Below are 21,311 nucleotides of genomic sequence, written 5' to 3'. Positions count from 1 at the left end.
GCTTAAACTGAGCAAATCATGAATCATTTTTCCTTTTTCGCTTCGTCATTATTACGTATTTCTTCTATTTCACGCTCTACCAATCTTGCTCGCCTACACCAACGACGACGTCTCGTGAATGTTTGAATACCAGGCATACCACTCAATTGCTTCCATGCATTATTTCCATACTCCCATCCGTTATGATCTACCTTGCCTTCTAATTCACCCGTCATATCCACCCACCAATCTCCGTCTGCCCAGGTCCATACTTTACGCGTTGTACGTTTGATTGTCTGCTTCTCATTGATTGTCTGATAGGTTGTGTTTGATGTACTTTCTGGTAATTGAAATTCTTCTTTACTAGGTATAGGCTTCAATTGGCTATCTGTCCATGGTCCACGTTCATTGGGCATCATGTTGGTTGTCCAGTGAACACCTAACCACCATCTCTGCATACACAACTGTTAATTTATGAAAACAATAACAAGGCTAATATCTACCTGATTCTCATACACTTCAAATTGAAAGATCATCTCAGTACGTGTGCCCTTACTATCATCTTGTTGTGTTTCCATAGGCTTTTCTATCATGGAGAGAGCGTTCGCCTTTGTCTTTTTAGCACGATGGAGCATGGTTCGAATACGCTCTTTAAATTGTAAGTCGAAGCGAAAGATAGACAAAATCACGGCCACTCCATAAGCCCACATGGCAGCCAACAGATGCTTCAAGACGATGTTACGACGCATACTACTGACAATGATTTGAAACCAAGGGGAAGGGCTGACAAGAAGGACAGCACCCACAATGGCCATAATGACTTGAGCACCAAACCACCAATTGAGTAAGATCCAGAGAGGTGCAACATACATCAGGACACTCAGCACAGATACTGGATTAGATTCACCAATAGTATTGATAGCTCGTTCAATATATCTCTGAGAGTGATCCAAGAACGCATTGATGATCACTAAATCCTCCAAGGTATCATCCAGCGATACCTGTCCAGCAGGTCGAATCTTTCTCGAAATCAATTCATTTGCTTCCTCCTCCTTTTGTTGTTCCAAATAACGGCTTCGTTCGTCATCATCATCTTCTTGTCTTAGTTTCTCTTCTCTTTTCTTACGCTGCTCTTGACGCACTTTTTCTAGGTTCTCTCGGCGAACTCGGTTCATTCTTACTGCTAACCAGTCTTGAGCCAGTTTGTAAAGTATCAGACCAGGAGGGCCCAAGGCAAGAAGTTGCCAAGTCCAAAGACAGGTCATGATCCATATCAAGACCATCAGAATAGAAAGTCGAGGTTGTGATGATTTCCACATGATGACTTGAGCTAGTTGAGCAATATATCTTAGTGCAGGCCCTAATGACACCAATAGCTTGAGTACAGGTGTAGGTATCTGGTCTAGTGTTTTAACAGTATAGGGTGACGTAAAACTCATCGCTTCTGAGCCCATGTCTTTCTTTTTTTAAAAGAGAAAAGAAAAAGAAATAAAAAAGTTGGCAACTCTACTAAAAATACAGACGTATTTCACATGCAAAAAGGGACCATTGTATGACATGAAACCTTCTTTATGATCACGTGACTATCATAAGTCATTTTACATACACATCAATCTATTATACAATGAAGCCTACACAATTGTCGTCCTTTTATTCCTTTCTGTGTTTACATAAAGAGGGAGAAAAAGGATGGTTGAATAAAGAAAAACACAGCTGTCAGACGTGACTTTTAAAAAGTTCATTTTGCATAAAAGTATTCTTTTTCTTTTTTTCAACTCTTGATGTCTGTGCAATTACTAGACAAGTTAACTATTCGACATTTACATTCTGGACAAGTCATTGTCGATGTTGAGTCTATAGTAAAAGAACTTGTTGAGTAAGAGAGAAAAAATATAAAGAACAGGATTGAGCTCTTTATTAACTTATCACCAAAGAAACTCACTAGACGCTTTGGCTACTGTTGTAGAGATAAGACTCATAGACCACGGTTTACACTCAATACAGGTATACTACCAGTTCATTTTTCTTATTTTTTATATTAATAAGGGATTCCAGGTGAAGGATAATGGCTCTGGCATTGATGAAAAGGATCGTCCATGGATAGCCAAACCTCACTCTACTTCTAAAATAAAAAGCTTTCAAGACCTCGAAAACATTGAAACATTTGGGTTTCGAGGAGAAGCACTGCATTCGATATGTACCATAGCCAAAGATATGTCACTGACCACAAAGACAAGGAACGATTCAGTTTCGAAGAAATATGATATTGATTCAACTGGGAGCTTGATCAAGTAAGCTTTAAAACGTAGTCATAAAAAAGGATCACTTACAGCACATCTATCACAGTGAGCAATCTGTCACTGTGTTTGCAGAAACAGGCACAATGATAACCATTCAACAACCATTTATCAATTTACCAGTTAGACGACAGCTGGCACAGAAAAATGCACCAGCCATTGCAAAGAGAGTACAGGATGTAATAGTAAAGTATGCCCTGGCTCATCCTTCGATACGCTTTCTACTTTATGATGCACCTCAATCAGCTGGAAAACCATCTGTATGGATAAAACCACCCACGTCAGATATAGAGGGATCTATAACTACCATCTTTGGATCCCAATTATCTAAAATGTTGGAACGATGTATTGAAACTGACCCTCAGCATACTTCATTGACAGTAGATGTCTTGTTGCCAAAGAAGAATTCAGGCAAGTCAAAGGAAAAGAAGAAGAAGTAAAAAAAAAAAAAAAGCTACATTTATTCATATTGCTTCTGTTTAGATCCTTCCGTCATCCTGAAAGGGAATGATCGTGTTTTCTTTTATGTTAATCAGCGTCCCATTCATTATGTGAAATCAGAATTAAAAGAGTTGGTGACAACCATAAGGACTCGATACAGAGAAGTAGTCGGACTGAGTGAAGGTTTGTTTTATCATTATATTAAAAGAAATGAAAACCTAATCATCTCTACTTTAGCTGTTAGTTCTAAAAAGACTCCCTTCATTTATATCGATATTCAATTGCCTCCAGATGAAATTGATGGCAAGTATACATACTACTGTTACAGCAGTTATATTAACGTTTATACTAGTCAATGTTGAGCCAAATAAAACAGCAGTTCTGTTTCATAACAAGCAAAGAGTGATCAATCACGTTGAATCTATTCTAGAAAAAATATATCCATCTAGGATAGAATCATTCTTTCAGCAGCCCTTAAAACCAGTGAACGTATCAGCAGTAGACAAGTCGCAGGAAAGACCTCAGCAGGCTGGCAAAGAAAACAATAAGTACGCAGCTGCCAAAGATATCACAAACTGGCAAATAGAACCTTCATCTAAGCCTAAAGAGAGTAATAACAATAGTAGTTTACCACCTGTAAATAAGTCAGTAACGCTTCCATACAAATCACCTTTGAAAAAAACGCCCATCGAGACCAATTATTCCGATCCTGCAAAATCAATACCATCAACCAGTGCACCTACTACACAAAAGGTTATCCATGCTCCTGCTGATGCATCTTTTGTATCATCCATACCTAAAAATGGTACAGCTAGTGTTGTCCATACTCCGATGGCAATCGTTTCAGAGCTTTCAAATAGAAACAAAGAAACCTCACATTCAACAACTTCCATAGCTTCTCTTTTCAAGCGGCCATCTAAAGCGACACCGAGGCTGATCCCTAAAGCCTCTTCCCATCAATTACCGGCGCCCAGGGAACCGATTAGAAATAACCCACCTCCTTCCAAGAGCCTCTTGGAGATGTTTGGCGCAAGAGCAGATACCCCACAACAAATCCCTCAAAAACGTGCATTACCAACAGTTGAGCAACCAACGACACCTAAGCGCAACAAAAGTACACTCAATGAGACGATGACGATCGATGTCGATATAAACATGATTCGTTCTAATTATGCCAAACGCAAAGAGCAGCTAGCAAAGACGTACCATATAAGTATTGAAGATTATGTGATGATGCAGTTAGATGGAACACCATTTACACAGTTTATAAACTATTCAGATCAGTTTACCTTTTTTATCAAAGGTATACGGCCTACGGACGATCAGAGAATTCACAAGCTCACACAATTGGGTTTATTGAAAATGAAAGAGTAAGTGTTTGAAGTGTTCAGCGGGTGTTCATTCATTTACCATGTGCATTTTAGCATTCAAATTCATTGTATCATGAACAAGTTAATTCAAGAGCACAAGCTCATATGCAAGACAAAGTTGGGTAGACCCGTACAAATACAATTGAGTACATCAGATCCTTTATTTTCTACATTGCTCTCGTTAGAAGGCAGAGAAAGGCTGATTGATGATGATCTTCATGGAAACAAGCATATTACATTTAAAGAGGTAACAGATGAACGTGTTGTTCATAACGGATTTCTCGTCCGATGGAGAAAAGGTAACCGTAACGGCGTCTGGGGATGTTTATAATCTGAACTCTTTTTTCTACATAGAACCTCACATAGATCATGCTATCATCCAATTTATCAGCATCTATCCCCTTGGCTCTGGATATGGGCCTGCCGACTTCCGGGAGTTGTTATCTGATCTCAATAAGCGTCCTACCAAAGTCTTGACACATTTTAAATCGTTGGCTCAAGAAATGATAACACAAGGATACACGCTTGATCAAGAGCAACTTGAGCATATCATCGATCAGTTACATTGGCAAACGATCAGTGACTCTGAATGGCGATTAGGTGTATTAGACTCGAATATTGTAGCATGCATGTTGCTAACAAGCACATAAAAAAAATAAAATTAAAAATATGTATATATGCATGTATCCTATTTTATTTTCTATTGCTATGAGTTGATTCGCTTTTAGTGCGTCGCATAAACTGATTGACTTTTTTAAGTATCTTGTTACTATCTGACTGACCCATCGATCCATGTCGAAGGAGGTCAATGACTGTCATAACCGACGGACGACGTAAGACACCCCGTTTGTCTTTCACTGTTGGTGCATGTAGCAAAGAATCAGAGTATTTTTCGAGTGAGTCTTCTAGTCCTTGAAGGATCAACTGCATTTGATGATGTCCCTTGATAAACTCATGAGCCACCTGAAGCTCTTCGCGCGAGATGACTTGTTTAAGTTGTGCCATGGCCGTCTTGGACCGAAGGATCATGGACAGGCATTCCATCCGGTTATACTTGACCGCTTGCAGAACGATGCTTGCTGAGCAAGTCTGACGCGTGGTGGGGTTGACAATATCGCCCAAGAGGGTGACATCTGCCTTGGCCGAATGAATAAGGTAATCTAATGCATGAGGATAGTCACCATTGGCAAGTAAGCAAAACAAGGATGTCTTGCGGCTCGAGTCGCGTCGGTTGACATCTGCACCACGCGAAACTAAAAGCTCAATGGCTTCATCCGGCGGTTGACAGAACCGAGCAGCGTAATGGAGCGGTGTCCACCCGTCACCGTCAGATGCGTTAGGATTTGCCTTATGGTTTAGCAAAGCTTCGAGACAGAGTAATGGCTGGTGGGGACAATGTAAAGGAACCATATGAATCGCTTGGACGTTATATATATTGCATGCAGTTGCATCTGCTCCATGGTCGAGGAGTAGTTTGACGATGGGTAATATGGAGTTTCTGTGGGTTCGTGCATTAGAAAGGACAAGGTGAAGCAGCGTACAATCCGTATCTGGATCTCTTGTGTTTAAGAGAGTGGTCAGGTCGATACCTTCGGTGTTTTCGATATAATATTGAAGTGCCTGTAGGTTGCCTAGTTCAGCAGCTTTCCAGATAGATATATCAGGTTTCGTCACGGGTGCTTCCAACTCAATGGAGATATGTCCATCTTCAATTTCAATTCCTGCTTGAATGACTCGACTATCCAGGATGTGATCATGAGGAGGAGGCTTGATATTATTGAGCAAAGCAAATGTACGACTGAATACAGTAGGCATAGCAGGTTGAGATAAAAGAAAAGAAAAAAGATAAAATTCATATCGGGATATTTTATATATTTTAGTTTAATCTAAGGCTCTACACACACACAGTGCCTTATTTGCTTAGATAAGACTGCAATGAAGGTGTCTTTTGTTATTCATGGATGACAGGATTCAAACTCCAGACAAATTTTCCGTAATTGTGCACAGCTTCTATTTTTTTCTCTCTTCTCTCTTTTTTTTTCTTTTTGACTGCGTACAGAATGGCCAGTAAAGGAACTGAAAAGACATTACAAAAGCTGAGAGAATCTGTCAATAATGGCAACTATTATGAAGCACATCAGATGTACAGAACAGTCGCTAGAAGGTAAATACACAAATATATAAAGCAAAAGTACTTAGAAAAAAAGGTAGATATAATAAGCAACAAAAATATAAAGACACTATTCATCTTCTTCACGATGGCGCCATTTTATTATTGCAACATAAACAAAATGGTTCTGGATCTGATCTAGCCAATTACATGCTGGACACGTACAAATCTGCCAATTTACCTGTAGATGAAGCATCATTAGGTAAATAAAGATATGAAAGAAAGGGAAAAAAAAAAAAAAAAACTTATGTCGCAAAAGACCGTATTGTCGAGATATTGAACTTGTTTCCACCAAATGAAGCTGGCCGAAAGACATTTATTAGTAATGCGATTAGGTAATGATTTTCTTTCTCTTTTGCTTTTATTAACGTGTTTCTTCAGATGGACAAAGAGTCATGAACAGTTTCCTGACGGAGACCCCGAGTTGCATGATTTTGTAGGCACCATGCTCTACCACGGTAATAGAAATAGAATAAGACATATATAAAGTACTGACATGTGCCAAAAAGAGAAAAAATATAGTCAAGCTGAGGAGCACTTGATTCTAGGAACAGACCATAGTGCAGCTTTATTAGGTACATTGGCTTATGAATGGGCTACAGAAAAAAAGCAGACGAATAAGGGCTTTTTCCTTGCAAGAATAGTATTACAGTAAGTATATTATCATTATTACTAAAGGTAATAACAACCTTGCTTTAGATATTTGGCATCCAAGGATATCCACTATGCCAATCTAGCCTTTACCAACTTTATCAAGGCAGGATCACAGCCAAAGGTAGCCGAATCTAAAGTACGCCGTGCACCTGCAGACGAGCCTACCCCTGTGGACGTTTACAGCGATTCCTGGATCAACTTTACACAATTGGTGCTGCTGACCGTACAGCGCGATGCATCAGATTTATTCCAACAGCTCAGATTAAATTACCAGGGCTTGTATGGATCAGAACCCCACTTTATTGAACTCATGGACGATATTGGACTCGTGTACTTTAATATTCCCAAGCCAAAGAAGCAGGCTAATATGATTCAGGAAATGATGGCCAGTTTATTTGGCGGTGGTGGAGGAGCACCTCAGATTGGAAGTGCACCCAAAGTGGATCTTGATTAACAAAATAAACGCTTTATTATTATTTTTCAACAATAAATTTACCAAATCTTGTGTTCCAAACCCATTTCGTTATTGGGAGACAAGCCAATACAGGCTCTAAAGAGGTTTTCAATAGCTGAACGTTGACGGCTCAAAGCGTTGACAACGGGGGTACCAGGAGTAACCATGGGAGCCTTGAGCATGTAACTCAAGATGGACAAGACACTATGGAAAGAGCTGTACTTGGTCATTTCACCCGTCTTGTATTCGATACGAGTCATCAACTCAGCCATGACAACAAGATCAATGATCAAGGGAGAAGCCAACAAGGAATCTTCACAGACATTATATAGAGAGATGGATTGACGACCGCCCATGAAGATATCACATTCGTACTCATCCAGGGCACGCTTAGAGTCACCTACGGAAGGAACATACTTGATGACAACAGTATGATCAGGGTGCTCATCCTTTTCGTAAAGAATATGGTTGGCAGCGACCATATCATCAACAACAGTAGACTTGGAAATTTCTTTGGATCTGAATTGCTTGTGAGAAGACAAGTTCTTACCATCATTATTACCCAAATGGTTGTAAGAGGTGATAGCCACAGGCTTAATACCAGCATTGACCAAAAAGTCAACCAAGGCAGACTTCATCTTGGTTTGACCAGATTTGAAATCATCACCGCCAATGAAAGCGCGGTGACGTTCTGCCAATTGAACAAGGCCAGGAACGAAAGTGTTTTGAGGAGAACCATTGATAAAAGGAACGCCTTCCTCAATACAGGCCAAGGCAAAGATGGAAGAAGGAGCAATCTCGGAATGAGATTCATTGACTGACTTCAAAAAGTTATCAGCCGTGTCATTGACACCTTCCAACAGCTCAGCATATCTTTCCGTATTGGCTGTCCAGATAACAACGACCTTGTCCAAATGGTTGGCTGCCTTGAAATCACGAATGTCCTTACGGATTTGATCAGCATGGGCACGCTTGTCTTCGCCAGGGATCAAGTTATCAGCACGGTCAGATTGATTGGCAGCAATAAAGTCAGGATAGTAAATAGAAGGAAGTGGTACCATCTGACGCATCTCATCGGCCACTTGGCGTTGAAGGTCATAGTCGAGCACTTGAGCACGTTCCATGGCATCAGCCAAGTTCTTACCTGAGATATCCCAACCACCAATGACAAAATCAGTAGGGTTGACCATAGGCAAGACCTTGTTCAGAGGGACATAGACATCATTTCCCTCGGCGTCTACGCCCAAACGGACAGTGGAAGCTTGAGTGACAGAGCCAAAGTAATTGGGTTTTTGAATTCCTCTTTTGGTGCGCCAAGAGATATCGTTCTTGTGAGCCAAAATGGAAGCTGTCAAGGTAGATCCATTATTGCCACCCCAACCGACCATCATCAAACTGTTTGATATTAGCTTATATTCTTTCCTCATGTCACAAATAACTTACCCAAGACGAGGTACTTTGCAGTCAGTCTTGAGATCGAATGAGGTTTCAGTAGGTTCAGCCAATAAGGACCCATCGGACTGTTTGGTGATTAAAGTGTTTGAATAAGAATACTTGCTCAAGATGTGCTCATCAGTGTACGTGACATTAGGTGAGTTTACTTTGATCAAGTGTGGAGTGATCGCAGTGTTATTAGTAGTTGTAGTAGTTGTAGTATCAGTAGAAGGGGCCATGGTAGTTAATGTTCTATTTTGGGTCGGTCACTGCAGCGTTGATAGCCTCTGTGGGGGTTATGAGTCGAAGCGAGAAGATTTGCAAACTAGTAAAAAAATCATGAGGACCTTGTTTTCTATTTCATGCTGTTATAAACTTTACCGTTTTGAAAAAGTTGAATAGAGTTTTCCAAGAAAAAAAAAAGACGCTTTAGAAGAAGCAAGGGTTTTTAAAAGGAAAAAAAAAGATAAAGAGAATAAAATATACACCCCCCATCATTTTATAGTTTTTTTAAGGTCGCTATTTCTATCCGGTTACTTGTTACACATGTCCTTAATTGATTACACGTATCTTTTTCCCACTTTCTGTCACACTCAAGAACACAATAATCAGTAGTCATGCCAAGCTGTCGTTTTCTACATTTCCCCCAAAAAAAACTTTATATTTTTAAAATACATTTTTAAGGGAAAAATAGATGATAGGAATACTCATGATCACAGCTAAAATAGAAGAGATATAGAGCATCCGTGATTCATCAAATCTAAATAATGTCAAGTATGCTAAACCGGGCAAGAGAAAACCTAAAGATACACGCGTCGTAAGTATAGTGATATAGGACTTTTAACTGGGTCGTACCTAAAATGATGGTCGAAAATCCTCCGAGAACATCATATACTTTTCCAAGTGAGTCAAGTGTACATCCAGCATATAAAATGATGGCAAACACACCAAATGTAATCAGGTAATGTTGTTTATTTGTTGCACCATGAGTTGATATACCAAACATCGTCATTGTAGCCTCTCGACAGGGGTGAATACAAAGACTAGGGGGGTAACATATGATTATGATTGCTATTAAAAACACATCTATATCTTACGGTAGAGTAAGCACCATAAATAAGCTTAAAGTGATGTTGATCCATTGGATGATAAAGTCATCTCTTGGGAAATTGAGCAAAACATTGTCTTGCACCAACTTACCAAAGCATAAATAGGCCAAGACTCCAAACGCTACATTGATAATGTACGCGATTAGAATTGCTAAATAGCATGTTTTTGACCATAGTGCTCGTTTAGAGGTAACGTAGATACCAAACAGATTAGGAGCACAGCCAAAACATAGACTCATGATGGCCAATCCTCTGAATGGATCTGTCGGCATTGTCAAACGAAAATCAACATTATCAGAATCATAATAAGCTGGCACACGAATCAACACACCAAGTGTCATGGACAAAAGAATAAATAAAGATACAGCAGACCATTTGGCCAAACAGGCTGTTGAGCGTGTTAAGCTCAATGGTAACGTCTATTAAAGATTTTTAATATGACATCATGTAGATAAGAACACCTACGCAACATAAACCGAATACCAGGACCACATTCCGTTTGTTGATATAGCAAGCAATTCTCGGAAACATAGATTTCAGCAGCTGAGGCATCATTTCTCCCAAGACTATACATACACAATACACTCAGCATTACTGTTTACTTTATGCATAAGCACGTACTAATATAGTAAGACGCAGCTGTTCCTGCTGTATGAAGGAATATAATACAATTGAGAACAATTGCACCTGCTTTCCCAGTCAATGCTCGACAGAGTTCCATGAGGTTGAATGTGTGTGTTCTTTGTCCGCACAGGATAGTGATATGCATGATCATGCAGGTCATGTAGGCAACCCCAACCGAAAGTGCCAAACCAAGCCATATGCCGCAAAGATGAAGGGCAAGCGGCAATCCTAGAATACCAGTGCCCATCATGGCATTAATTAGATTTAGAGAGGCGCCCCAGAAAGAACAAGATTGATGGTCATCTTTGATGTCAATCGAACTGTATTGAGCCTTGTCATTGGAAACAAACGTACTTGTTTCGCTTGAAGAGTGCACGTCGTAATAGCAGTAGTCCTCTTCATCACCGCTTACGGTCATTGTATCTCGGTATAATATGGATATGCTACTAGAGCTAGATGATCCGTCTGTGTCAAGGTATCGAATATCTTTGTTCATATGTGTTTATGCGTGTTTGTAAAAGAAAAAGAAAGGGGAAATAACAACTAAGATGGTAAATGCTAAATAATATCAAGATACACAAACAAATATAAACAATAAAGCATGCATTGTGATTGTCTGTTTAATCCTTTTTGATGCGTGAAGAGAGAGAGAGAGTTGCATACTATATGAGTAGCCTGAGGTTATTTTTATAAGCAATGTAAAAGAGAGTAGCAGTTAGTCATTAACTGGAAGATAAGATGAAAAATAAGTCTCTACTTATTAAAATTCATGACTGACTGCACTGAGCTAAAATAGCTACAGTTCTCCAAGTTTAAGAATTTTTTTGTTAATATTGCTCTTGATCAACAAAATTGTCTTTCTGAACTTTTTACTTCTTTTACAACATTGAGGTAGTGCTGGTATGAAAAGAAGAGTAGCCCTTTAAAAGGGTATTCCTGCATACAGAAAATATTTAATTTCCAACAAGTAGATCCTTTAATCCTGCCCCGCCGTAGAAAAAAGTCACTCTTTCTCATTTTCCCCTCTTTTCTTCCCCACATGAGCGAAAAAAGAAAGAGAGAACGATCTGAATCAGTCGAGGAAGAGGAATGGGAAGCACCACCACTTAAAGTAGAGCTTGATCAAAAAGCAAGAATGTTAAATGTATATACTGATGAGATTGAAATTAGACTATTCCAACTTCCAAATTACAGGCCTATTCTGTAGGCAGACAAAAGAAATCAGCATTTGAGAAACGCAAGGAAGAGATTGATCTAAAGAAGCAGGCATGCCTACAAAAACATGTTTTCTTTATTGTTTTCTAATCGGGACATAATACAGCAAGAATCTTTGGAGGCTGCCAGAGTTTATGCAGAATTTGTAGCATCTTTCCAAGAACCAGTGTCATACAAATTAGGAACAACTTCATTTGTTAAAGCAGGCACCCTAAATCCTGCAACAAGTTAAATAAGATGTTATATCAGAAATAATAGAAGACTTATTATATTGTAGATACCATCAATAATGCACCTCCTTCTTCTTCCCTTCCTCCTAAACCGATGTTCAAAGCGATGTCATTTGTCAAGGCTAGTGAAAGCACATCGAAATTATATTCACTTGATCAATATCAATCAAAGGAAGAAGACGACGAAGAAGACGATGATGAAGATCAATTAGCCAAATTAAAGAAATCCAAGTCTCAGAAGCGTAACTTGGATACGTTTTTGGAGGAGATCAAAAAGTAAATGATAGAGTTGATAAGCAATATCCCTCTCTAATGCCCTTGACTAGAGAACAGCAAGTTCGTAACAGTGCGAAGTCATCAGAGACTATAACAACGACTGGTATACTATTTATTGCACGCACATGTTTTATATACAACTTGTTTTTCTAAATCATTGAGATCAGACGATTCTATCTTTGGCGACGGTGATCCTTTATCGACCAACTTATTTGTGAGTAACATTCATCCAAGTGTGACCGAGTTGGGCCTCTGTCAGGAATTTGGAAAATACGGTCCGATTGCATCTGTCAAGATCATGTGGCCACGTACTCAAGATGAAAAAGATAAAGGAAGGAACAACGGGTTTGTTTGCTTTATGAAACGAAGTGATGCAGCAGAAGCAATCAAGAACCTGAATGGAATTGAGCTCGAAGGGTTCAAATTGCGTGTTGGATGGGGCAAGGCGGTTGCTTTACCGGCAGAACCTGTATTTGGTATATTTATCAATGAATCCCATATACATACACACATGTTAATGTTTGTTACTCAGTGTTGGAAAAGGCAACGACAACCACCAAGACAGGACTTCCTTTTAATGCACAGATAGATCCTGGTCAACCGGGCGTGGTAAGTGCAAATATTTTTGTCTCTACTTGTACTAACTCTTTTTACTGTTAGAACTCACGGCCGAGAGCAGTTGTTCGTGTTACAAAACCGACGGATATAAACACACTTCGACTTATACACAGAACGATTGAACGTGTGCTCGTACATGGGCCGATGTTTGAGGTATGAAAACTTAAGTAAAAATGGACATGTCTAACGAGCCAAAAACAGGAGATTATCATGCAGAGAGAGCAAAATAATCCACAATTTAAATTCTTGTTTGATAATATAGTAAGTGAAAGCATTCTTAAAAGGGATCTGTTGGCTAGAATATAGTGTATAGTCACCAGAGCACATCTATTACAGATGGAAGCTATATTCAATGTTACAAGGAGACACAAAGTCTCGATGGAACGATGAACCATTTCAAATGTTTGAAGGAGGTGCTTGGTGGATACCACCTGAGCTACCATTTGTAGATGAGGTTTGAAGAAGTGAAAATTGATATTTTAGATACTAAAACAAAAACAGTACACAGAAGATCCAGGTTTTGATACAGAAGATGAACAAGCAGAAAATGAAAAAGTAGCCAAGGGTATGTTGGGAAGGATAGCTAAACAAAGATTGGCTGTTATTTTGAGGGAAGTTACATTTCAAAGAGGAACCATTGCTCGAGCGATGGCATTTGCTATTGATCATTCTGATGCAGCTACAGAGGTATTTTATATATCTGCTCCAATGAACACGTTACCGACTTTAATAGATTGTGAGCATTCTTTGCAAATCAATCCTTGTACCCGACGTACCATTATCGGTGAAACTAGCAAGACTATATCTGATTTCTGATATTCTACATAACAGCAGTGTGCATGTATCAAATGCATGGAAGTATCGCGTAGAGTAAGGCTCAGTAGTAAAAAAAAAAGGTTGTATTGGTTATTCACATAGAGGTCTAGGTTTGAATCCCAATTACCGGCACTATTTGAGCATTTCAATTCAATTTATCGATCCATCAACGCACGGTTAAAAGCAGAACAAATGAGGGTAATTGGACTATTATTATAGTGATTAAAGCCACTCACATCGTTTTGTAGAAATACATTTTTGCAGTAATAAGTGTTTGGGAGAACTGGATGATCTTTCCAAAGTATTACACAGATCAATTAACTAGGATATTTCTAAGAAAAGGTGATGGTACTTTAGAAACAGTTAATACACAAGAGGTAATGATGAATGAAGACATTGATGGTGAACCCATGGAGGACATTGATGGTGAGCCAATTGAGGACATTGATGGTGAGCCAATTGAGGACATTGACGGTGAGCCAATTGGGGACATTGACGGTGAGCCTATGGAAGATATTGATGGTGAACCCATTGAAACAAAAGAACAAGAAAAAGATAAGAGAAAACTATTATCAGAGATTGATGACATGTTTTGCATAAAATAATAAAGCAACAAAAAGGGAATAGCAATGGACGATCCCATTTTCTGTTACACATTTGGAATAAAAAAATTTTATAAATTCAGTCGTGCAACCTGTCATGGAACTTGTTTTTTCTTTTATTTCTGTTGTAAAATAAATAACTCATTATGGGATTACTCTCTCATGGACAACTCAGATTCGATCCCTTAAAGCCAGTTATTTTGAGAGGCTTACCAACAGAAGATGGGTCCACTCTATTTGCTGGTAACGTTGTGTTGACCTTGACCAAGACAACCAAGATATCCAATGTTTCTGTCACTTTAAGGTCACATGTTATAACATATTGGCCAGAAGGTAAATGCCAAATAGATTTTATATATATAAAACTAACATAAAAATCATAGGGATTGGTTCAAGGGGTACTCGTTTAACCCATGAAAAGATGCTTGGAGAACAGATAGTACAGATAGTTGCACCCAACCAAGAAAAGAACAACCTAGTTTTACAAGCGGGTACACATCGATTTTCGTTTGCTTTTGTGATTCCCAATGTAAAAAGGAGAAATAGAAATATAAAAAAAAAGATAGAAAAGAGAGCAAACAATCAGAAAGGATATTAACCAGACCATAATGTAGTCTACGGTAGCGACAATTGAGGATACATTTGGACGAGTGAAGCACGTGATCGAAGCTCAAGTACAACGACCTGGTATTGCGATGCTTTCAAACTGGACAGTATCGAAACCTGTGCTTATATTACGAACCTATATGTCTAATTCACTATTGACGAATAATTCGCTTGCTACCCTTTCTAGAACATTTGAGAAGCATATGGTCTATGGTGATATAGAAGTGGTGATTGAGGCAGCTGCCTTTTCATCAGGAGATCTATTCTATATTCGCATGGTGATTGAGCCACAACTGAAGCATACTCGTATTGAGCATATGGAAGTGAGTTGCATTGAGTCTAGAAAGTATTGTGTGCCAGAGATGAAAGCATGGAGAACAGACCATACAGTCTTTCCGATGCCATTTGCGGGATCAGTTCGATTGGCCGAGTTTGGAGAAGTGAATGATACGACGGATGAATTAAGGCCGATATTTGATAAACATGGACAAGGCATTGACCTTGTTCATGACTTTGCTCATCGTCTAGCCTTCTTTTCACCTACCTGCCAACAGCATATACGCCATACGACCTATATACGAGAAATACTGATTAAGCATCATATAGAAATTAACTTGACATTATCCTATGTGGATGATGAAGGACATCGACAATTCCTGAGTAGAAATAATAGTAATACAAGTATAGAATCCATTGAACTCAGCGGTACATTAACACCACCACCTCAAGCACATATATCAAACAACATACGTACATTACCTTCTCATCATCATCATCAAAGACATTTTTCATCCCCTTTACCCACACCAACAACGAGTGACGATCGTCATCAATGGCATCTACTTCGATTGAACAAGACCAAGATTGAAAAAGAAAAGGATAGAAAGAAAGAAACGATTACACTTGATTCACCCATCACTGTATTTGATTGTAGACTAAAAGAAGATTATGGAAGATTACCGAGTTATAACGAAATAGGAATTAAACCTACCGAAATAGATAAAAAGATACCAAAGAACAAGAATGATGATGTCAAAATGGATCAACCTCAACCTCATCCTTATCTTTGTTCATGCTATTATACGTTTTGTAAGGATATGGAATTAGCATCTCAATCACTATATTTATCAACCAAGACAGCCACGCCCTTAATGGATCAACAACCTCCACCCGCTTATTCAATCCCGAGTGATACAAAATAAAATAAAAATTATATAAAATATAATAAATTAAAAAACGTGAATACAAAAAAATCAGTGCACATACCCTTAATGTCAGGCCATAGCTTATATAACACGTGTGTATAGTAAAGACAAGAGAAGATGGAGAGGAGGAACCATGATCAAATAGGTACAGGTGAGTGTTTATTATATATTACCTTACCTCGTTTCATTCATTGTCACAATTTCATGTTTTGCCTAGAACCTGTCCGACCCTTTTCTCTCCCCCTCCTTTTCTCACTTTTGCTTTCTTTTGTTCTCTCTCTCGTTCTCTCTCTCTTCCTCCCTTAAGATTGATGTAATACTGACCACGCGTATAAACTAACGGGGCACCCGTATATTACAATTATTATTATCATTTCGGGAAATGTAATAATATATTGTAACCTGTCAATTGATATAAAAGAAAACAACGGTAGATCATTCCCTTATTTTCTTTTTTTTTTTTTTTCTTTCCTTCTCTTTTATCGTTTTTTATTATGGACTATTCTACTCATGACACTAAGGAATTAAATAAAAACAACCAACCATTACGTAAAAGAACAAGAGCAACACCAGAGCAATTGTCAGTGTTGGAAAAGACATTTACAATCAATCAAAGCCCAAACAATAGAATGCGTGAACAATTATCAAGAGAATTGGGTATGTCTGAACGGTCTATCCAGGTCTGGTTTCAAAATCGTCGTGCAAAAGTGAAAAATATGGCAAAAAGATCGTCTATGCTACACAATGAAACACTAAGGATGCAATATGATGCTGCTAATGCTGCTGCTGCTGCTTGCCAAGCTGCACTCTTTCAACAAAATCCATTGGCCGCCCAGGATCCTGTGAAATCAAACCCTGAATTGTATTACTATTACTATTACTATTACTTTAACCAACAGAAGCAAAAACAGATCAATGCTCATCTCAGATCTATCCTCATTCCTCCTCCACCTCCACCTCCTCCAGTACAGTCCTCATCTTCACCACAACCACTCTTTACGGACTTTGATAGAAAGAATCGCATGCGTGCTCACACTGTTGGACCTTACCCTGTATATCACCGACCTCAATTTCAAAGAGGCACATCTGTAGATATTAATCATAATGACCTTATCCTTGATGACAATACCAATTTCATAAATAACAACAACAACTCATTCGTCTCTTTTCAGCAACAAATGAATAGTCCTTGGACTGATATATCTTTTTGTAAGCTCATCCTATAACAAGTATTCGTCTCACATCTCTAACACACATATGATACACTCACACACAGATGATGATGTTTCTTCTTCCTCTACTGCTACCACAACATCAGCGGCTACTACCAATCCTTCAAATTCACTCACAGTCCCTATCGCCATGCATACATCACATTCTTTTTCTACCGAGTCACTTCAAATCGGTACTTGGAAAAGAGTGAAATTCGAAACAAGTGATCTCACTTGTTCATTTGATAAACAGCGTCATATGTTCATCTGGTGTATTCAAGATGGTGCTTGTAGCTTTAAGATGGAATTTCATCAGGACGCTGTTCAAAGTATTACCTTAATCCCTATCAACACGTGGTCTCGTCTGGAATTTCAAGTGATTCCTCAGCAAATCTCGTTTTATATGAATAATGGTCAACAATGGGTTCAATGTAGAGATTATACCGAGGATAGACAGGCCTCGGTGATCAGTCTTCATCACCTCGAGGGTCCTACTCTCCTGTTAAAATCGGAGTTGCAGCAACTGGTGCAGGAAAACACAAGAATTGCTTCTGTTTATAAATAAGTGCCACTCCCCTTTTTTTTCTATGTATGTATGACAAATGTATATTAAGCCTCTTTATGATTTGCGCGGTATTTAAATATGGTATTATAAAGTGTGTCTGAAAAACTTTTTTGCTTTTTTTTTTTTCTTAACAACTGTTGGTTATTCTCCCTTAACTCTTGAATAAAACAACACAAACCCCCTTTTCGTATTAATCAAACATGAGAGAAGTTATTTCTATTCACGTCGGTCAAGCTGGTGTTCAAATCGGTAACGCCTGTTGGGAACTCTACTGTCTTGAACACGGTATTCAACCTGATGGTCATATTCCCCAGAATCTTCAAGCTGATGACAACTCCTTTGACACTTTCTTCAGTGAGACCAGCTCTGGTAAGCACGTTCCTCGTACCGTCATGGTTGACTTGGAACCTACCGTTGTTGATGAAGTTCGTACTGGTGCCTACCGTCAATTGTTCCATCCTGGTAAGTTTTTGTAAAAAGCACATTAGCCTCATCATCATCACTAACTTGCTTGTTCTATAGAACAATTGATTACCGGTAAGGAAGACGCTGCCAACAACTATGCTCGTGGTCACTACACCGTTGGTAAGGAACTTGTTGACTCTGTCTTGGACCGTATTCGCAAGTTGGCCGATAACTGTACTGGTCTTCAAGGCTTCTTGGTCTTCCACTCCTTTGGTGGTGGTACCGGTTCCGGTTTCGGTGCTCTCTTGATGGAACGTCTTTCTGTTGATTATGGCAAGAAGTCCAAGCTTGAATTCTCTGTTTACCCCGCACCTCAGGTTGCTACCTCTGTTGTCGAACCCTACAACTCCATCTTGACCACCCACACCACCTTGGAACACTCTGATGTTTCCTTCATGGTCGATAACGAAGCCATTTATGACATCTGTCGCCGTAATTTGGACATTGAACGTCCCTCTTACCTCAACTTGAACCGTTTGATTGCTCAAGTCGTCTCTTCCATCACTGCTTCTCTTCGTTTCGACGGTTCCTTGAACGTTGACTTGAATGAATTCCAAACCAACTTGGTTCCTTACCCCCGTATTCATTTCCCCTTAGTTACCTACGCCCCTATCATCTCCGCTGCCAAGGCTTTCCATGAACAAATGTCTGTTCAAGAAATCACCAACGCCTGTTTCGAACCCAACAATCAAATGGTCAAGTGTGATCCTCGTCATGGCAAGTACATGTCTTGTTGTCTCTTATACCGTGGTGATGTTGTCCCCAAGGACACCAACGCTGCCATTGCCAACATCAAGACCAAGCGTACTATTCAATTCGTTGACTGGTGTCCTACTGGTTTCAAGGTCGGTATTAACTGCCGTCGTCCTGCTGCTGTTCCCGGTGGTGACTTGGCTGAAGTCAAGCGTGCTCTCTGTATGCTTTCCAACACCACTGCTATTGCCGAAGCTTGGGCTCGTCTTGATCACAAGTTCGACTTGATGTACGCCAAGCGTGCCTTCGTTCACTGGTACGTCGGTGAAGGTATGGAAGAAGGTGAATTCTCTGAAGCTCGTGAAGACTTGGCTGCTCTCGAAAAGGATTACGAAGAAGTCGGCTCCGACTCTTTGGGCGATTCTGAAATTGAAGACGCCGAAGAATACTAATTCATTACAATTCATTAATAAAAACTCATCGTTTTTGTCTAACATTAATATTTCATTATATATGTCTCTTCCGAAATTTACATTCGGATTTTTAATAATCGTCGGGTTAGTTACGTCAATCTTTTCATCACTCTTTCAGACGGGGTTTGTTCGTGGTCGCTTAATGCGGATGACGGTTTGCTACTCAAGTTGGCTATAGGTCATGCACAAGCCAGCCAGTCTTCCGCAATAAGTCTGATGCTGAATCAGGAAAAAAAGCCTATGACAGTGTTCATCCTACGTACCTTGCCCAAGTCTTTTTACACTTTGGCATCCCTTCAACTGTGATTCATAGTTTGACTGACTTATTTTTTGACACGACTCTGCGTTTGAATATTAATGGCTTTCTCTCACCAGGCGTCTTAAAACGTCGTGGCCTACGACAAGGCGATCCCATTTCGTCTGTCTTGCTCAACCTTGCTTTTGAACCTTTACTCCGTAGAATATTGCAAGATACTCATTTCAATAACTTTGCTTTTCTTCGCTCTCCCTTGTCTCGCCCTGATGATTTTGACCTTCAAGCAGTCAAGCTCATAGCCTATGCGGACGATGTAGTTTGCCTCTTGCGCGATCCGTCCGACATATCTAGGCTTAACACTCATTTGATAATTTACTCATTAACATCTAATGCTAATATCAACTTTCACAAGACAGTGATTATTTCTCTGACGCCCACCTGCCTCTTCTCCCACATTATGAAATGCTCTTTTAGCGAATCACGTCACTCAGTGGCACAGCCGTTTGTCTTCCTTCATCTGTAACGTATCTAGGCTGTCCTCTACATAGCTCTACCTCGCGACGTAATGTCTTTCTCGCTGAATTGCTTACAAAGCCGGAACATTGTTGTCGTATTCACTCCAAATAACCCTTTCTGTATACGGCAGAGTCACGGTTTTGACCTCGTTGCCAATGTCCAAACTATGGCACGTTCTCCGGCATACTCCTGTCTTTACTCATTGTATGCGCGAGATCAAGTCAGTCATGATCGTGGTTTAGATGTAGGTTCACGAATCAAAGGGTACATGCGATACGATGATCCTTGGAAAGCTTTGAAGCATAGTCTGTATACCTCTGTATGTATAACGAACCAACACAATACCTTCCAAGCGTATATCTATTGCTTTCAAAAACTGTCTCATCCAGTGAAAACGGTTTATAAGAATGGCGCAAGACAGTTACGAACAACTAATGGCGCATTTGCCTGTGACAATCAAAGTTGTATCGCTGTTCAAGCAAAAAATGTTGTAAAAGGAAGAGATACCTTATCTGCAATGGCAGTTAGTTTTTTCGGTTTAGCAACACTCCTTTTTGATGCAACCTTTTCTCAGTTTGATTCGCAAGTCAGTCAATCCAGCACTGAAAAGTTTAAAACGAATGCCGCTTCTTTCTTTACTGCAAACCAAGATTGACCTTTTGTTGATGACAGCAATATTTCTTGAAAGGCAAGTTCCCCTTTGGTAGCCTAATAACTTGTGCTGAGAGGGTGAATGAACTGCAAGTCCCAAAATTGAGACACAAACAGATGTAAATATGAAATAATTCCTTTTTCACTTACAAAGTATAAAATATTTGTTGTTAAACAGTCAGTGTTTTCAAGTTTAAACTGGGCTGCTTATGCATGTTCAATGAATAAAGGAAGGAGAAAAATAAACTTTTGGGTCAAAAAAAGATATAAAAAAGGAGTTTTTTCTTTTATCTCCTTTCTTTTCTTTATGCTTGGGGAAAATCTTTTGGTTTCTCTTCAGAGCACGATCCTTCAATACGCATTTCTATCCTTCGGGACTTT

General features: G+C 39.4%; 10 protein-coding genes across 10 annotated transcripts; 6 read left to right on the top strand and 4 right to left on the bottom strand.

The window, feature by feature from the left end:
• Positions 1-23: 23 nt before the first annotated feature.
• RHIMIDRAFT_235443 (uncharacterized protein) lies at positions 24-1,433 on the bottom strand (the record flags this gene model as incomplete). The annotated part of the gene is made up of 2 exons (XM_023608353.1): positions 24-431; positions 483-1,433. The coding sequence occupies 2 exons, from the start codon at positions 1,431-1,433 to the stop codon at positions 24-26; spliced, it is 1,359 nt and encodes a 452-aa protein (XP_023468387.1).
• Positions 1,434-1,605: 172 nt separating this feature from the next.
• RHIMIDRAFT_275919 (uncharacterized protein) lies at positions 1,606-4,132 on the top strand. The gene is made up of 7 exons (XM_023612578.1): positions 1,606-1,855; positions 1,914-1,983; positions 2,035-2,270; positions 2,326-2,687; positions 2,760-2,900; positions 2,955-3,020; positions 3,070-4,132. The coding sequence occupies exons 1-7, from the start codon at positions 1,761-1,763 to the stop codon at positions 4,089-4,091; spliced, it is 1,992 nt and encodes a 663-aa protein (XP_023468386.1). The 5' UTR covers positions 1,606-1,760; the 3' UTR covers positions 4,092-4,132.
• Positions 4,133-4,780: 648 nt separating this feature from the next.
• On the bottom strand, positions 4,781-5,995 carry RHIMIDRAFT_311919 (ankyrin; the record flags this gene model as incomplete). The annotated part of the gene is made up of 1 exon (XM_023614767.1): positions 4,781-5,995. Exon 1 carries the CDS (start codon positions 5,900-5,902, stop codon positions 4,781-4,783), a length of 1,122 nt encoding a protein of 373 aa, XP_023468385.1. The 5' UTR covers positions 5,903-5,995.
• A 152-nt stretch (positions 5,996-6,147) lies between these two features.
• On the top strand, positions 6,148-7,365 carry RHIMIDRAFT_249608 (DUF410-domain-containing protein; the record flags this gene model as incomplete). Its single annotated transcript, XM_023610641.1, has 6 exons — positions 6,148-6,251; positions 6,299-6,459; positions 6,517-6,592; positions 6,639-6,715; positions 6,767-6,908; positions 6,957-7,365. The coding sequence occupies 6 exons, from the start codon at positions 6,148-6,150 to the stop codon at positions 7,363-7,365; spliced, it is 969 nt and encodes a 322-aa protein (XP_023468384.1).
• A 38-nt stretch (positions 7,366-7,403) lies between these two features.
• On the bottom strand, positions 7,404-9,038 carry RHIMIDRAFT_287022 (putative inositol-3-phosphate synthase; the record flags this gene model as incomplete). Its single annotated transcript, XM_023613433.1, has 2 exons — positions 7,404-8,760; positions 8,809-9,038. The coding sequence occupies 2 exons, from the start codon at positions 9,036-9,038 to the stop codon at positions 7,404-7,406; spliced, it is 1,587 nt and encodes a 528-aa protein (XP_023468383.1).
• Positions 9,039-9,391: 353 nt separating this feature from the next.
• On the bottom strand, positions 9,392-11,074 carry RHIMIDRAFT_104502 (uncharacterized protein). Its single transcript, XM_023605160.1, has 5 exons — positions 10,530-11,074; positions 10,374-10,474; positions 9,897-10,327; positions 9,655-9,842; positions 9,392-9,599 (listed from the first exon to the last, which is right to left on the bottom strand). Exons 1-5 carry the CDS (start codon positions 11,026-11,028, stop codon positions 9,466-9,468), a joined length of 1,353 nt encoding a protein of 450 aa, XP_023468382.1. The 5' UTR covers positions 11,029-11,074; the 3' UTR covers positions 9,392-9,465.
• Positions 11,075-11,530: 456 nt separating this feature from the next.
• RHIMIDRAFT_275890 (uncharacterized protein) lies at positions 11,531-14,386 on the top strand (the record flags this gene model as incomplete). The annotated part of the gene is made up of 15 exons (XM_023612577.1): positions 11,531-11,643; positions 11,703-11,798; positions 11,854-11,974; positions 12,025-12,253; positions 12,304-12,356; positions 12,421-12,729; positions 12,786-12,862; positions 12,914-13,024; positions 13,073-13,132; positions 13,185-13,325; positions 13,373-13,558; positions 13,605-13,741; positions 13,798-13,885; positions 13,936-14,094; positions 14,119-14,386. Coding segments are annotated over exons 1-15 (2,008 nt in total), but the record flags the coding sequence as incomplete, so codon positions are not given.
• A 31-nt stretch (positions 14,387-14,417) lies between these two features.
• Positions 14,418-16,149, top strand: RHIMIDRAFT_311915 (uncharacterized protein). Its single transcript, XM_023614766.1, has 3 exons — positions 14,418-14,622; positions 14,673-14,818; positions 14,904-16,149. The coding sequence occupies exons 1-3, from the start codon at positions 14,436-14,438 to the stop codon at positions 16,095-16,097; spliced, it is 1,527 nt and encodes a 508-aa protein (XP_023468380.1). The 5' UTR covers positions 14,418-14,435; the 3' UTR covers positions 16,098-16,149.
• Positions 16,150-16,618: 469 nt separating this feature from the next.
• RHIMIDRAFT_213091 (uncharacterized protein) lies at positions 16,619-17,945 on the top strand. The gene is made up of 2 exons (XM_023607236.1): positions 16,619-17,309; positions 17,377-17,945. Exons 1-2 carry the CDS (start codon positions 16,730-16,732, stop codon positions 17,874-17,876), a joined length of 1,080 nt encoding a protein of 359 aa, XP_023468379.1. The 5' UTR covers positions 16,619-16,729; the 3' UTR covers positions 17,877-17,945.
• A 131-nt stretch (positions 17,946-18,076) lies between these two features.
• RHIMIDRAFT_200035 (tubulin alpha-1 chain) lies at positions 18,077-19,486 on the top strand (the record flags this gene model as incomplete). Its single annotated transcript, XM_023606428.1, has 2 exons — positions 18,077-18,338; positions 18,399-19,486. The coding sequence occupies 2 exons, from the start codon at positions 18,077-18,079 to the stop codon at positions 19,484-19,486; spliced, it is 1,350 nt and encodes a 449-aa protein (XP_023468378.1).
• Positions 19,487-21,311: the final 1,825 nt, after the last annotated feature.

Source organism: Rhizopus microsporus (genome assembly GCF_002708625.1).
Source record: "Rhizopus microsporus ATCC 52813 unplaced genomic scaffold scaffold_4, whole genome shotgun sequence".
NCBI lineage: Eukaryota > Fungi > Mucoromycota > Mucoromycetes > Mucorales > Rhizopodaceae > Rhizopus > Rhizopus microsporus.
The sequence above is the reverse complement of the archived record's forward strand: the minus strand, read 5'-3'. Positions and strand labels throughout refer to the sequence as shown.